Source organism: Anabrus simplex, chromosome 7 (genome assembly GCF_040414725.1).
Source record: "Anabrus simplex isolate iqAnaSimp1 chromosome 7, ASM4041472v1, whole genome shotgun sequence".
Classification (NCBI taxonomy): Eukaryota; Metazoa; Arthropoda; class Insecta; order Orthoptera; family Tettigoniidae; genus Anabrus; species Anabrus simplex.
The window spans coordinates 146,455,348-146,472,906 of NC_090271.1; the positions used below are offsets into that span (position 1 = coordinate 146,455,348).

The 17,559-nt window shown below is 39.9% G+C and overlaps 1 protein-coding gene across 1 annotated transcript in view; it reads right to left on the reverse strand.

The window, feature by feature from the left end:
• Positions 1–17,559, reverse strand: part of TAF1B (TATA box-binding protein-associated factor RNA polymerase I subunit B) — a 193,794-nt gene that overhangs the window by 47,353 nt on the left and 128,882 nt on the right. The window contains exon 7 of the mRNA XM_067151370.2: positions 13,235–13,467. Coding sequence (XP_067007471.1) covers positions 13,235–13,467 — 233 coding nt within the window. The remainder of the gene's footprint in view (positions 1–13,234; positions 13,468–17,559) is intronic.

The window sequence follows — 17,559 nt, forward strand, 5'->3', positions numbered from 1 at the left end:
CCTGGCCAAAGCCATTCTCCACCTGACTTTGTCTGAACATACTCATGCAGTGGGCCATGGAGCCCAAATCGATTCATTTCATGAAAACCTCAAAACCTCCAACTGTCAGTGATCATAATTTTCATATTTTATTTGCAAATTTTGTAGGACATTTTCCTTGCTATTCATCAGCTAGGATCAGTGTGTCAGGTTAGCGATCCTCTTTCGCAGCTGTCAAGCACTTTCCTCATTTCATGCTCTGTATAGATTTTGAAAAGGAGGGGATGAGAGAATGCAGCCCTCTCTTGTACCACCTTCTGCTTTGAAATAGCCAGAATATGTATGGTTGATTTGGACAGCCATGGCATTTCTCTCACAGAGGTTCTACACAAGTGCCACTAGCTGCAGAGGTACTCCCATATCGAAGAGAATGGTCCTTATAAATACCTTAGTGTAGTCAATGAAACAGAGAAAGGTCATGATGTTGAACTCTCTTACTTTATCTACACTCTGGCAAACATTCAACATTTATTTCCTAGTCTTTCCCTGGGAAGAAACTGAGTGTTCACCTATTGCAACAGTCCCTAAACAATTACAGGGAATGATGTTAGGCTAGATAATGCCATAGGGTAGCATGCACACAAGGATGGAAAAACAAACATTAAAACAGTACAGAACATCAGGCGAAAAACTTGTCAATACTCGTTAATATCACTTAACTCTCTATCTTTGACAAGTTTATGCAATGTAAACAATAATGTGCATATATATGCTTCTCATGCACTGGAAGCAAGAAAATGTGCTGAAAACCCATCCCATATAAAAAAACAAGAGGCTTAGATCCCTGGGAAATGCTGAGGCATACACAAAAAATAACATCAATTTTCAAAAAACAAAATTATAATCAGAATAAATAATATTTGCATTAAATAAAACTGAAAATCTTTAACTGTTTGATAAATAAGGGAAATCTTAAAACAAAGAGAACAATTAATAGTATAAATAAAATTGAGTAGTAGATAATTTAAAATTAAATAAATATAGTTTTTTATAATACTATTCAATTAATGAATGAAAATGGTGCACCATACCTATGTTGTAAAAACAAGTTACTAGAATACATGAAGTTAAATAAAATATTTAAAAATTTAATGAAGAATGAAAAATGGGTTGAATAACTTCAGAGAGGCTTCTGACAGTCTCCAGTGAAAGGATCATTCAGCCGCAATCCCCACATTAGCATAGTTCCACAACTCATCACTTGCAATTAAAACAAACATATACTGACGAACATGTTTAACACAAGCCCGCACAAAAATTAGGAAAATATAAACTCTAATAAATTAAAATTTAAACCACAAACACAATCATAGGCAAAGGAAATCAACAAATTAAAAACCCGTTGTAAATGAGTTAGAGAACAAGGCCGTACAAGTAACAACAAGAGAGTCAAACACGATCTTGTCCCAAGAAGAAAACAATATATTATTACATTAACGATGCTTCTCAAGAACTAGAAGAAATTCCAGATAAGATAATAATGAACCAGTTACGTAATTGTCAAGTCACGAAAAGATAGCCCAACAATAACAAGAAGAGATAACAACAAATGTCTGATACCTCACACTAGGGCTGTCCGAAGCCCTCAATGAAAACCCATTATGTTAAAAAAACCACCACTGCAGAATCCCACATTTTCAACAATAATGCAGGGATAAACCAACTTAACGAGAAGTATTACTTAATTAATCACACGCAGTGATAATCAAAACATACAACCCTAACCCTAAATATATAACCCAAAGTGAATTTAATATTTAAAAAATTTAATATAGTGATAATAATATTTAAAAAACTGTGATAAACAGTGCTTACATAGTACACAGGCCAATACACGGGCACGAGTGAGTAGAAACATACGTAAAGATGCATGAATAAGTCAGATCAGAATGACAACTGAAAATAAACACAGCTACGGGCCATAAAAACACAGCAACGTCCCGCGATATTTAAAAAATAGTAACCACTCACGCATCCAGGAAATAATACCATAAGACACACGCCAAAAATACAGAAAAACAAATATATCCGAGGGGAAAAATAAAATTTAGCAAGGCAAAGGAAAATTTCAAAAGTTACCGGACAACAATAGCATCACATTTACACGGCACCCACTTGAAGCTTGTGTAAGGTTAATACTTTGTTTAATCTCCTTCAAACATGTCCTCCTTAAATTGTTAGCAGAGGTATACATAATCTTTGTCTGTGTACCTCTGTATCATGCTGCTCTCATTGTGGCTATTTTCCTCCTTCCCCCTCCACTCGCTCCCTATTACTAGCGATAACGGCGGGGCCTTGACTAGTGTTGTGGAAGCCATTTTGCATTTTTGTTTCCTGTCCTTGTACGGGACGGACGTGCCATGTGAGGGTTTATATTAATCCAGGGTTTTCCCTGGTTTTTTCCCCCTTTTGGAGTGTAATTTTGGTAGGTTCTGACCATTTTTAACTATTCTTATTTTTGTTTACGTAAATTCAACTTGTGTTATATTATTCTGTTCTGATTCTCCTTCGGACCCGTCATTCTCGCTAGTCCATAACTGACCCCTTTCAAAAACTCATTTTCTTCTGGTTCTCGCATTTATTTTTTAGTGGTCAGCTATGCCTATTTAACCTTCCCTTTGTGCAAGGTATCAAAGTTGTTCTATTGAATGAATGTAATTCTGTATAGGGTTATACCCATTTCAAACTTGGCAAGCTAAATATGCCTAACAGATCTGTAAGTTTAAACCTTTAACACCAACCATCCTGGGTGGTAAATTGTTATTTCTTAACGGAGCTGAGAAAAATGAATTCCAATCCGTTCAACGGTGTTTTGTTACTCGTTGACCGTCTAATTTTAATTTTTGTTCGCGGTTATCTTGGTGATTTTTATTGTCATTGAGATTGATTGACATTGTTCGATTGAATGAGATGACTGATGTTTTTGCCGGAGACTGACACGGCTACGTTTACTGTTGGTTCTTGTGAACTTGACTTGGAATTTTGGGGAATTATTATTATTGTTTTCTTAATTTCTCCCCGGTAACTGATTTCTTATGGTGAGATCCGTGCGATCTCTATGGTGATTTGGTACGTGAAGTGTTGAATTTGGGAGTAACTTCTCCGTTTCCTGTAAGGCTCTGGTTGAGTCGGTGTGGAATTTTATTGTAATTACTCCTCTGCGCTTGTGATGCCCTTCTGATTATGGGCATAGGATCTAACCTATGAAATATTATATCGAGCGGTTATTCCTGCTCACGCCGATAAGCTCCTGAAGTATTGGTAAATGTATTACCGTGTTCCCCCTTTTCTGATCTCTACTGGCCCTGTGGTGTCACTCTTTGAATTTATTTCTTAAAACTGTATTCCGCTATTTCTCGAGTTAACCAATTTGTATTGTGCCTGTGCTGTACGTCTGGTTTGTGAGGTTTCACATGTTTCGCGTTTTTGGGCCTTCCCTGTTTTCTGTGTCCTGTTAATTTATGCAGGTATTTCCAGATTAACATCGTGGTAAGGATAGAATTCATTTCTCTCCTTGTGATTGTGAATTCATGTAAATTATTATTAGCTCCATCCTTTGAAACTTTAATTTTGCAAACCTCTTGGTTAATCTTCGTTTAGTTCAACCTGGTGTAGTATTTCATTTGGTGTTTAAATTAAATTTCTATATTCCTGAAACCTTGGCTTATCCTTTCGTGTTTATGAAAGTGCACTAATTGCTAAATTACTATGATACTGTAATACTATGGGTCACGTTTGCGAAGATCCAAAAGCACCTTCTACATACCATCCTCGAGGTAAGTTGTTGTTTTGGTTTTTTTAAAAAACTTGCATTTACTTATTGCTTTAACTGTTTCTATGTGGTGACTCTGTGTGATAAATTACTTGAACCTTCTGGGTGCATTATCTTCGAATCGCTGTGCACCGGGGTACTTACTGCCATTGAACTGTCACTTGACTATCACCTACTACGTCACTGTGTTTTGAGACTTACCAGTTACCTTGGTACAAAAGAATTATTAACTAGTGAGTCGCTCTGAGCTTCTAGTGTTATGTTTGGTGACCTAGCTCCTTATTGTGCTAAAAGTGTTTTCATATTGTTGTACCAAACTCGTTCTAGTTTATGTACTGACCTAACCCGTCCTTCACTGCGTGACTATAGTCAGCCTTAGTGTTGCAGTGCTACGGATACTGTCCGAGTTTCTAATTGGTCCTCACCGTATACTTGTAATCAACCTAACTGTAACTGAGTATATCTCTTGGTGTTTTAACTAATTATCGTGACATCTCTAAGTGTAACCCAAACCTAACCTTTAAATAATTGCATCGTCACAGTGTCATTGTTTTTAAGTGCAGCACGTTACACTTGAACGTCGTACCACACGAATACCAAGAAAGAATTCAGATCACAAGAAGTAAACCAAATAAATTAAAACGACACATTCAGGTAAAATTACATTAACAGAAGTAAATCATAAAAGGAGTACTTACATAGATGCGATATATGCCACGTAACTCACCGTGATTGACCAATGACTAGTAACACTCACAGGTAAGAATTAAAATACATTTAAATATTTACAGCAGTTTCCAAGTACTAACATTAAAACAAGGATATACATAATTGTCCCATGATGGGGTTTATAACCATTTCAACCGATGCCTGACGGTTGTCTTATTATGTTAGAAGCTGGGAAGCCACACGTGGCTACCAGAAGCGTCCACTCCCAAGCAACTCTAACGGTAGACCATCACTTTACGAGGTAGGCCGCTCGCAGCGGCACAGTCTAGTGATGCTTGAGCTCCCTGGAGAGCAGAGTCAGTACACAATCCAAGTTCCAAGTTTCGGAAACAGATGGCATAAGAGTAAGTTGTACACCTCGATACACATGTATTACTAACACAGAGGCCAAGCATTCAAAGCATTTATCATAGAAGATGAACCGTGCTATCTAGACATTCCATTAAATTATGTCTTGTATAATATTCAGATCCCAAATTATGTATATGTATATTTTACATTAATTACGCCACACTATTTCAAGGAGAAGGAAGTATTTCAGTCTGTTATGAAGAATATGGAGAAATATCTTCCTTATGTGACAGATTAAGAATATTCAGTCGGAGATCCTTTCTTATAAAGAAGGATGAAGATTTATTTTTGCTGACTGTAAGCTATTTTCATATTTTAAATATTTATTTTAGGTTGCCTTCTGACAATGAAGGATATGAAAGGCTAGAACTGGGAAGAAAATGACCATGGCCTAAATTAAGGTGTAAAAATGGGAAACCATGAAAAATCGTCTTCAGGGCTGCTAACAGTGGGGTTCAAACCCACATCTCCCAAATGTAAGCTCACACAGGCAAACTACACAGGCAGCTCGCTTGGTGTACGTAGGCTCCTTTAATCTGGTGGTTGTTCATATGCCGTTGGTACCTGCTGTCTGCATTGTCCAAGTTGTTTTTGATGTGCCACTACCACCACCTAAGGTGTGCTAGTTACCAACCGATAAACCCAAATTGGCACACTGTGGCAAAATGCTGGTAACCAAGAATGAGTTAGCTGGAAAATATATCATTTCAAATAACGGACCAATTATATTGGAAACAGCAAGGGGTGTCCTGAGACCTTTGGCCTCATTGTGCATGCAATCACATTATCACTCCTTTCTAAGTAAGTGTTATTCATGATATATGCACTTTTAACCATTCAACAGTTTAACAGTAAAGATTATTAGAAGCACAATGTGGTCACAGTCACATGTCTGCACCAGGCTTGGCTTGACGTTTGCTGCAGAAATCCTCCATCTCTTCCCGATCAACACATAAATGATTTGATATTCCTTTCGCTAGTGGTTCAATGTTGCACTAACACATCAAAGGTTTTTTTTTGCTAGTTGCTTTACGTCGCACCGACTCAGATAGGTCTTATGGCGACGATGGGACAGGAAATGGCTAGGAGTAGGAAGGAATCGGCCGTGGCCTTAATTAAGGTACAGCCCCAGCATTTGCCTGGTGTGAAAATGGGAAACCACGGAAAACCATCTTCAGGGCTGCCGATAGTGGGGTTCGAACCTACTATCTCCCGAATACTGGACACTGGCCGCAATTAAGCGACTGCAGCTATCGAGGCGATGCAAGGGTGGGGAATGGGATAGGGCTAGGATTTGCAAAGTAGCAACCATGATCATAATTAGGGTACAGCCCCAGCATTTACCTGATTTTGATTTTCCTTACTGGGCCTAATCCAGGTCAACGGTGTCGGTGGCGTGCTGCAGTTCAATGGCCTTTATCTTTCCAATGTGTTTCAGAAATGCCACAAATGCCAATTTCTCCTACATCAACTCTCACTCCATGAGGTTCATCATTTCATCTGGCATAAACCCTGACATTCCATGTGCTGATGACAAGATTCTTCAACTGCAGCCAAGTACTGGATCCAGTTGTTAACTGTATCCATCGAGTTGTGTATACATGAAATGTTCTCTTGGGAAAACACTCGTGTTGAAACATAGTATTTATTTTGGCAATCTCATTACCTCTTGCAAATTGGACAAGATGTTTTCCTCATTCTCACTCCTAGCCCAAATGTCCCTAAGCCAACTGTGCCTTTCAGATGAACATCTGAAGTTTTTCTTACCCTTGCACTGGAATTTCTGATGATCATTACATGTTTCTCCAAACAAATGCATTGTAAGAGATGTTTTAAAATGCTAAATATTTTCTCTTCCTCTTCATAAGTGACATCAGCTGTAGGCATAAACACTTGTATCAGGTGGAATTTTCTCAGCTTTGTCATAAGGATGATCTTTATTAGCTTATCACTGATGGGGTCATAAGAGTTCAACTACATTTCAACCACTACCCATGCCTCCTGTTATCTATACTTGGTGGTGTGCTGCAGTTCAATGGCCTTTATCTTTCCAATGTGTTCCAGAAATGCCACAAATGCCAATTTCTCCTACATCAACTCTCACTCCATGAGGTTCATCCTTCCATCTGGCATAAACCCTGACATTCCATGTGCTGATGGCAAGATTCTTCAACTGCAGCCAAGTACTGGATCCAGTTGCTTACTGTATCCATCGAGTTGTGTATTCGTGAAATGCTCTCTTGGGAAAACAGTCAAGTGTTTTCCCTTTGTTTCCCTGATCCTATGAGATCATCAGATTTGTATTTGGTTCATCCTCAGTAAAGAGCACTCTTAGGACAAGAGGGTGCACTGACTCAGTCAAAGACTAAGGGGTAAACTTATAACAAGGTTACATTCATGGAGAAACAGGCAACTCATAATGGATTAGAATGGCATTTCCTCCATCTCAGAGGCTAATACCCCACTTAAAGGAGCTAATTTGTTTCTGTAGTGCTTGGTAGTATGGTTTATTGTCTGAATATAAAGAGGAGAGTGTTGGGACGAACACAAACAGCCAGTCCCCGAGCCAGAGGAATTAATCAGATTGTGGTTACATTAACCATTCTAATGCATTTATTATACTTACCATAATCAAAAAATGAGAAATAATCTCTACATCTTCATACACTACCATTATCACATAGATGGGCTCCCCTCTCGTCAGTGTCTGGCTCCATGGTTAAATGGTTAGCATGCTGGCCTTTGACCAGAGGGGTCATAGCTTTGATTCCCAGCCAGGTAAGCGATTTTAACTTTCATTACTAAATGTAGTACAGGTAAGAAATCCAAGAAAACTGAATGACAGATTGGGAATACAAAGCTGGAACAGGTAGATAATTTCATGTATTTAGGTTGTGTGTTCTCCAAGTCGGTAGTATAGTAAGCGAGATTGATTCAAGGTGCAGTAAAAGTAATGCAGTGAACTTGCAGTTGCGATGAACAGTATTCTGTACTAAGGAAGTCAGCTCCTGGACTAAACTATTTTTAAATTGGTCTGTTTTCAGACCAACTTTGCTTTATGGGAATGAAAGCTGGGTGGATTCAGGATATCTTATTCATAAGCTAGAAGTAGCAGGCATGAAAGTAGCGAGAATGATTGCTGGTACAAACTGGTGAGAACAATGACAGGAGGGTACTCTGAATGAGGAAATAAAGGCTAAGTTAGGATTGAATTTGATGGAAGAAGTTATATGAGTAAACTGCTTTCAGTGGTGGGGTCATGTGAGGCAAATGGAGGAAGATAGGTTACCTAGAAAAATAATGGCCTCAGTTATGGAGGGTAAGAGGGGTAGAGGGAGACCAAGACAATGATGGTTAGACTCAGTTTCCAACGAATTAAATATAAGAGATGTAGAACTAAATGGGGCCACAGAACTAGTTACAAATAGAGGACTGTGGTAGTGATTAGTAAATTCACAGAGGCTTGCAGACTGAATGCTGAAAGGCATAACAATCTTTAAAGAAGATGTATGTCAGTAATTCCTCTGGCATGGGAGATGGAACGCAGTGTAGGGGTGGCATGCCTGCCTCTTACCATGAGGCCCGGGTTCGATTCCCGGCCAGGTAAGGGATTTTTACCTGGATTTGAGGGCTGGTTTGAGGTCCACTCAGCCTGCATGATTACAATTGAGGAGTTATCTGACGGTGAGATGGCGGCCCTGGTCAAGAAAGCCAAGAATAATGGCCGAGAGATTCGTGCTGACCACACAACACCTCATAATCTGCAGGCCTTTGAGCTGAGCAGCGGTCGCTTCGTAGGCCACGGCTCATCCGGGCTGTTGCGCCATGGGTAATTTTTTATTGGGAGATGGGAGTTTGTGCCATCTTCAGCATTAGAGTTCATTTTAGGTAGAACCCCATCTTCACCAACATGCAGACTGCCTATATGGTGTCAACTCAAAAAACCTACAACAGGCCTGCCTGGAGGCCACCTCCTTCTTCTCTTCCTCTGCTTCTTCTTCTTCTTCTTCTTCTCCACCGCCTTTTCCCACACCTGTGGGGTCACGGGTGCGAACTGTGTCACACATGTGGATATGGTCCTGTTTTACGGCCAGATGCCCTTCCTGACCTCAACCCTATATGGAGGAATGTAATCACTATTGTGTGTTTCTGTGATGGTTGGTAGTATAGTGTGTTGTCTGAATATGAAGAGGAAAGTGTTGGGACAAACAAACACCCAGTCCCTGAGTGAGAAGAATTAATCAGAGGCAATTAAAATCCCCGACCTGGCCGGGAATCGAACCAGGACCCTCTGAACCGAAGGCCTCAACGATGACCATTCAGCCAATGAGTCGGGCCTGTCTGGAGGCCACATGCCATTATTATTCTCATCGGTATCAGTTAGTTTTTGTTCTCTTCTTCTCAGCCCCTGAGGACTTAATTTCTGCTTCCCAGCTTCATTAGGAAGGCGATTATCCATCCATCCACCTCCTTTCCTTGTGTGTTCTCAGTCTTTTACCACCTTTATCTTATTGTCTATTTTCCTATGTTATCTAGCTTTCCTTTTAACCTTTTCACTACCGAGATTTGATGAGCAGCCAAACCCTTTGGGCCGGGATATTTTTTTAAAGGAAGAAGCACTTTTACAGATACATTTTTACTGACAATATTAATGGAATGCATATCATCCCCTTAGCCCCGCAGCCCAATACGGGGTCGGGGATGAAGTGAGATTATATTTTAAGCATATTTTTACGGCTAGATGCCCTTCCTAATGCAAACCTCAGTTGAGAAAATGAATGTGAAATGATTGATGGTGAACGAAACTGGGTAAGGAAGTGGAAGGAATCGGCTGTGGCTTATAAATAGGCACTGTCCTGGCATTTGCTCGAGAGTGGGAAAAAAAAAAAAATCTTCAGGACAGCTGACGGTGGGGGTTGAAACCCACTCGCCTGCCGAATGCAGAGCTTGGTTCCATAGCTGTAGCATGTTAATGCATGACTACTCCACTCATTGATATTATGACTGAAATATATAAATATAAATATACAAGAATTGGTATTATAAAAATCATTTACATTTGGGGAAAAAAAAAAAAAAAGTTTATCTGAGAAGGGGTTGACAATTCCGCATAAGATTCATCATTACTACTTTGTCTCGGACTTTTGTAGTTCAATATCGCCACCTACATATTCTACATCTTCATTATCAAAATATACCGTATAATCTCGAATACCACCCGCCACCGAATAAGACCTGCACCCTTATTTTGAAAGAACAACATTTTTTTTTAAAAAGTGATGCCAAAATTATTTACGATTATTTGCTATTCCATACCGTCAAAATCCACGAACATAGCAGCTGAACTTCCAAGCGCTGAATACGACCAGTTGGCGTCAGTGTGCGATTATCAGCCACCATCCATTCTGTATAGAGCTGTTTCAAAGCTGCTTTAACCCCTCAGCGCCGACCTCTATACGTGGCATAGACCCATACACGGTTTCACATTTACGGCTATAGCGCGAAGAGTTTTGGAGTTACTGATATGCAGATTGTTTTGTTTCCAAGAAGACATTTTCGGGTTTATCAGTGTTGTAAATAAGAATTGAAAAATCGTTATAATGTAGTTGTTTTTGCAAGGACAATTATTTGCCAAATAAGTCTGAGCACTAATCTCTTGCTTTTTTAAAAGTCTGTTTGCTTCATTCTTTCCCACAGAATAAAATAATGATGATCTGAGAAGTTTGTCTTTTCGTCTGATGTTCTTTGCTCTATGTGTACATTGGGAGTGCGGTTTATTTATTATATTTGTCTTTATTTCTCAGCTTGTAATATTTTTGTAACTCTCCACGAGCGCTCTATGTAGGCATCAGTTAGTGCTGCTTTCTGTCATACGATATGAGAACCAGTTGTTCATGGTATATATCTCGTTTGAAAGACGTTGTCTCGACCTTTTATCTGAAATATGTATCGAGTTGGTTTGTTTCGTCATAAATGTTATTCCCCTCATTCAGTTTTGTCCTGCTGCTTTCGGTCTCGCTGCAGCTTCACCACTCACCAGTCCGTGTGACGCGCCGCGCTCAGCCGTGGTATGACTGACAGTAACGTGCTTGAAATATTGTATAATTCAGATGAAAGTTTAGTCGGAAGTAGTAGTGACAGTATAAGCAGCAGTGATAATGAAATAGATGATGTAGCAGTGGTAAATGATGAGTGTGACGATGGGGAGGAAACAGTACTTGGAAATATCGTGCAAGAGACTATAGATAATTATACAGGTCAAAGAGAAGTTTTCAACAGTGAATTCTGATTGCTAAATTCTCTAATAATACTCACACAGGTCACAGAGACAAATATTGAGCAATTACCTTATCGAGTTCAGCTGGTGAAAGGTTTGTTTACAAAATACGCTCGGGAGGGAGGGGAACGAAATATTCAAGGCCGGCGCGCATCAGATAATACAGTTCCAAGGTTGCAGGAAAGACATTTTATCAGGAAATTAGACCCAAGAGTTGGAAATCCTGTGTTCAAAACACGGCGGAAAGAAGACGTCAGTGTACTGCTGCCAGGAGTGTGACTTGAGTCCCTGTGTCAAAGAGTGCTTCGAACTCTATCACACGGAACTAAATTACTAAGGAAATGTGAAACAATTATGTAATTATCTGCATGTACATAGTTCTGTCATAAGGAATTCCAAATTTCGTGAAAATTGGGCTACTCTTATACTTGTAGTAACGCTTTAAGTGAATCGATGTATTTCAGTCGCGCGTAGTTGAAATCTCATCCGGCCGCGGGGTAGGAAGCTATTTAAATGGCTGCGACGCTGAGGGGTTAAATGGACGGTTCACGCAGACATCCAGCGGCTGCAGCACAGACATTATCCTGCCCGGAATGACTGCTAGGTTGGTTTTCCCATCCTTGATATGTTTCTTCACAGCGTCTGTTGTGTGGCCACAGTAACTGTCGACATTCGAGAACAAGCAAGCTCTTTTGTCCCAATAATGCACCAGGGTGACGTTGCCAGACACACTTTGCCCAGTCTTCCACAAGTGAACTGTCCATCCAGCCGGAGTTTTGAGATCTGACGATAACACCAGCGGGTAGTTTTTTAGGAAGCGTCTTTCACTTGAGAACAATGTATGGCGGCAATTTGGTTCCGTCGGCGAGAATAAACAACATTACCGTACACTGTTGTTTTTCATTACCACCTGTTCTAATGGTAACACTTTTCGCACCCTTAACATTCACAGTCCTATCCACTGGCATTTCAAAGTTCTACAATCACCACTACATGTTAATAGCAAATTTTTCTTCTTTCTCCAATCGCGAATACACGACTCGTCAATATCGTATTTCCTACCGGTGGCACGATTTCCAATAATTTCGGCTTCCCAAACTACTTTCAGTTTCTCACTCGCAGTAAAAGATTGCAAACGCTTTCTGGAATTCGTGTTAATACTCTGAGAACGTGCGTGAGACTGACGCCAAGCGCGGAAGTAGCGTATACTGAGAACGGAGAGAGCAGTTGCCAAGCCGTGACGGCGGTGATGCCGGATTTACGCGCATTCAGAAAGATAAATTTCCCGAAATTTTAAATAAGACCCACCCCCAATTTTGGAAGAGATATTTTTGAAAAAACAGTGCGGGTGGTACTCAAGACTATACGGTAGCTCTCCAGAATCACTATTTATAAGGAAACATTCAAGTTCTTCGTCAACAAGAGATGAATGTATACTTCAAGACACCATGATGGCTACACATTAGCGGGAAAGATGTTCCACTCCAACGAGGCTGAAATAACTCCAGATCGCTTTCAAAACACGCAAAATGGAGTGGTATATCTGCCGTACAGAACTTCTTTGAGCATTTCCATGGAATCTCAAAGCATGACACTATATCCCATTCATTTGTGAGATCGGTGAAGTACACACTATACCAAAACATATATATATATATATATATACACGGGTTTGGCAGTGAATGGGTTAACCTGCAAGTCTGACATGAGATCTCTCAAGATGGCTCGTCAATGAGCACTGATGCCTGCTCTTTTCTTAAGCTGGCAAACGGAAATTAATTCATTGAGGGTTGAGAAGAAATGGATGAAGAATTGGAACTAATGAGAAGAGAACAGATCTATGGAAAGTGGTAGTGTATGAAAATAGAAACTGTCAATGTCATCCCATGTTTTCATTTTTTCCCCTTGACTCTACTTCCTGTTGCTTCCTCTTTCCACATTAAATTGCCATTGTGTTTATTCTAATATATTCCTACCTTTCTATATATGACCGATACAGTAAATAATATGTATAATTATATTCCTTTATTCCAGTTCTTTAGAGAGTTGACAACATTTCCTTTTACCTGGCAGCTGCAATTCTTTAAGGAACCTGGTAGTAAGATCTAACAGATTAGGCTTCATCCAATTTGAGACATTCAGCAACTTGGCCAATTTCTTAGCAGTCTTCTGCACAGTTGAATAGGAAGGTAAATAAACTTCAGGAGAAAATGCTAGATGATCCTTTCCCTTGATGCAGTAATTGCTTGGTAACAAGTGTGATATTTCATAGTAAGCCAAATGTCCTTCCCGTACCCACCTGAAAAAAAGGGGGAAAAAATAAATTTAATTCTATTGCTGAATGCAGTATTTACTTTAAGTTTCCATCTGTCAGGAGGGGATCAAGACCATTGCAAAATGTAAGACAATGACAATATGTAGTTTCAAAGGACCTATACAACTGATTCTATAAAAAACATTATTACCCTCTCGAGTTTCAACACTGATTATATAATTGCTCAGAAACATAGCAATAAGAGCCAGTGTTGATATAATCAAAACTTTGTTTAATTTGCTGTAGTTCTTTATTTATTTGCTAGATGGCAGCAACGGTATGTTTTACAATAGCACAAACCTTGAGCTTCCTAATTTGGCCACTTAGAAGCATCTATAGGCCGTTTGCTTTAAAATAATATATTTTCTTTGGAAGGAGTGATAGCTAACTGACATACAGCATGCTAGAGGCGGCAAACTATCGATAGTAATCACCATCGATATTTTCCATTATCACGCGCTCTACTATCGATAGTAATCGACAGTTTTCAAAATGTGGAACGAATCATTTAATTACGCCTGAAAATACAGTAGAACATTTATTGAACACAATCCACAAAAAATAGCAGAAAGCACAACTATTTCATGCTATGTAATTTCTGAAATTCAAATCGGAATTACTCATAAATCTTTTCAGTGGCACGTCTGAGACATTCTCGCGCTGCACGTAACGTGACCGCCCGAGAAATTCTCGTTCGGCTGCAGTTTTCATTTTGAGATCGCCCGACATATTCTCGGGTATTGTAATATCTTTGGAAAAATGTTTTATAGCATTCTCAACAGATGGTAGGAGAGTTTTCAGTTGCTTTCATGAAGTCTTTGACCTAAAATGTGCCTTATCCTCTCTCGCCTACATACAATCTCGGACAACTTATAAATCTCATTTTGTTGTCCCGTATTGGCATCAACTCAACTAAGGTTAGGTACTGAAGTTGTAGGTACACAGAGATACTTAAATGCACACCCCTATGAACTGGAGCAAACTCCTCACCAGTTGACTGCAAACAGCTGTACAATTTCTGTTAGCAGGAAAAATAAGCCAGTAAGGGGGAGTGGGGTGCTATCGTTGACTATCGATAATAGGCAACTGACTATCGATGTCAGACGATAGTGGTCGCTATCGATAACTATCTATAACACTATCGATAGTTTTCCACCTCTGCAGCATGCCATTGTCCAGCTTTACAGCTATCTCAGAGAACAAGAAACATGCAGTTGACTGTAAAGAGGGAAAATAAATGCGGTAATATTTCTCATGCAAAAAACGCAAGCCCTTCATTGTCATTGGTGTCATAAAACTTCCCAACAGGCAAACAAGACTGTGTAAAGTTTGCTAGATTAAAAAAAATAAACACCAGACGGTGTATGTGGGTTACTGAAAAGGATTGCCTTCATGCTGCATCTCATGGCAAAATGTGAATTCTGAAAGATTATACGTGCTGTGAATGTTGAAATGTGATATTATGTATTGTTTCACTATCTTTTTAAAGCCAGTAAGCTATCTTTAATCATAAGGTAGAGTGTGATAAGTGTAGCCCAAAATTCTATTACGGTATATGGACTTTAGTATGGAGTTACATGTATATACACATACATTTCCATTTATTCAGGAACAACCTCTGTATTTACAGGCTGCCACTAAGAACAACCTAAAACATACAAAAAATTTCTGTACACTTCCATATACATAATCATGTTCATAAAAACCAGAACACCCTGAAGAACCAGAAATAGGAAGTTCATATTCACAGGACATGTGCATTAGTATGTTCTGAAGAAGTGCTTAGCATTTGAACCATGTCGGCCCTCAGGTTCAAGGTTCAAATCGATATCTCGGCGCACCACTACCCACTGGTAAAATGTGCCTGCGACTCTCGTCGCTATAAACCAAATGTAATGGACCAGTGTGACTTGAGCAGACATGCAGGATGCCTTGCAGACATATGCAAGAATCCTACCATCAAATGAGTGAGTTTGAAAGAGGGCACATTATTGGTATGAGAGAGTGTGATGCATCCATCCAGGAAGTTGCTGCTCGTGTGGGATGAAGTGTGTCGGTAGTGCAACGGGTGTGTACAGAATGGGTCACAAAAGGCTGCAGAACATGAGATGGGTCTGGTCGCACCACCCAGACCACCCCCGAGAAGATCAACATCTCTTCCGTATGATATTGCAGGACGGATCTGCATCCTCCTCGGCTCTGACGCAACAGTGGAACAGTGTAACACATCATACACTATCAGGAGTGACAGTCCATCGCCGTTTATCATGGTCTGGGTTACTGGCGCGTCATCCACTTCTCCGCCTACCTTTGACTAATGTGTATAAACATGTTAGACTGCAATGGTGTATGTATCGACGTCACTGGGGACAGAAATGGCAGCAGATAGTGTTATTGGACAAATCCAGGTTCTGTTTGTTTGAAAATAATGGCTGCATTTTGGTTTGCCGCAGACGGGGGGAGAGGCATTACAATGACTGCATTCGAACAAGACATACAGCATCAAGTCAAGGCCTTATGGTGTGGAGTGCTACTGGGTACAACCACAAATCACATTTGGTGCGTGTCCAGGGCTCTGAGACCAGTTTGACCTACGTGAATGACATCCTGTGACCCATAGCCATACCCTTTCTGCAAGACACCCCAGACACCATATTTCAGCAGGACAATGCGCGACCACATGTTGCTGCACGAAAACGTGCCTTCTTGTTGTCACAGGATGTCGGACTGTTGCCTTGGCCTGCCCGATCACCGCACTTGTCGCCAATCGAAAATGTGTGGGATACGGTGAAACGACGGGTACGGCGCTGTGACTCAATGCCAACCACTAAAGATGAACTGTGGAACCAGGTGAATGCAGCATGGATGGCTATACTCCAGGACTCCATTCGCGCCTTATACGCGTCAATGCCATCAAGCATGGGACAAGTTATCAGTGCCCATGGAGGACCCAGTGCCTACTAGGCAACAGGACACATGCTGAACCTAGATGACTGAAATGCTAATCGTTTCTGCAGAACATACTAATGAACATGCCCTGTGAACATGAACTTCCTATCTCTAGTATTTCAAGGTGTTCTGTGTTTTATGAACATCTGTGTATAATCAACATATATGTTCTTAATATTCTATTTGAATTTCAATACAACAAAGCAATTCAGATAACAACACTGATATGTTGTTAACATGTACTTGGTACACATTTACCCCTGACTTTGGGGCAAGTGGGTATGTGGCCCATACTCTGCTTCTTGTTGTGTGTATTAGGATGGAGTGGGGCAAGTGTATACATATTAAGATTCCTGATTTGACAGTTTTTGAATGGGAAAAATAAGTTTATTTTAGTTTAAGTTTATTTTAGATGAAATGTGTTTTTCATTGCGAGATGACACTGTACACTTGTTACAATGTTACAGATAAAATAAAACAAGTTGAGTTATTTTCATTCATTCATTTTTTTTTTTTTGCTAGGGGCTTTACGTCGCACCAACACAGATAGGTCTTATGGCGACGATGGGATAGGAAAGGCCTAGGAGTTGGAAGGAAGCGGCCGTGGCCTTAATTAAAGTACAGCCCCAGCATTTGCCTGGTGTGAAAATGGGAACTCGCCCGGTTATTTTCATTCAATTTCATTGTAAGTAATCACACTGCATTAAAACAAGACATGAATAAAGTAAAAATATGTAGAATTTGAATGGAGAACATGATTTTTGAAGAAAATGGACGAAGATAATAATAATAATAATAATGCACAAATCGGCAGGGAATGAGAATACAGTAGCATCATTGGGTGCTTTTCAGCACACAAGAAGACTAATGCCAATGGACATCGCCTAATCAACATATGTAGAACGGCTAACCTCCAAATAATGTCCACACACTTTAAGAAACCTCCGTGGAAAATGACCACTTGGAAATCACCAATCAACTACATAGGTGAATACCAGACTGATCACATAGCCATCACAAGAAAATACTCTCCTGAAATCATGAATGTACGAGTTCGCAAGGGTTACGTAGAGTCCGACCACCATCTTTCACAAATCAAAGTCCACTTCAGACCTAATCGGAAAAGTT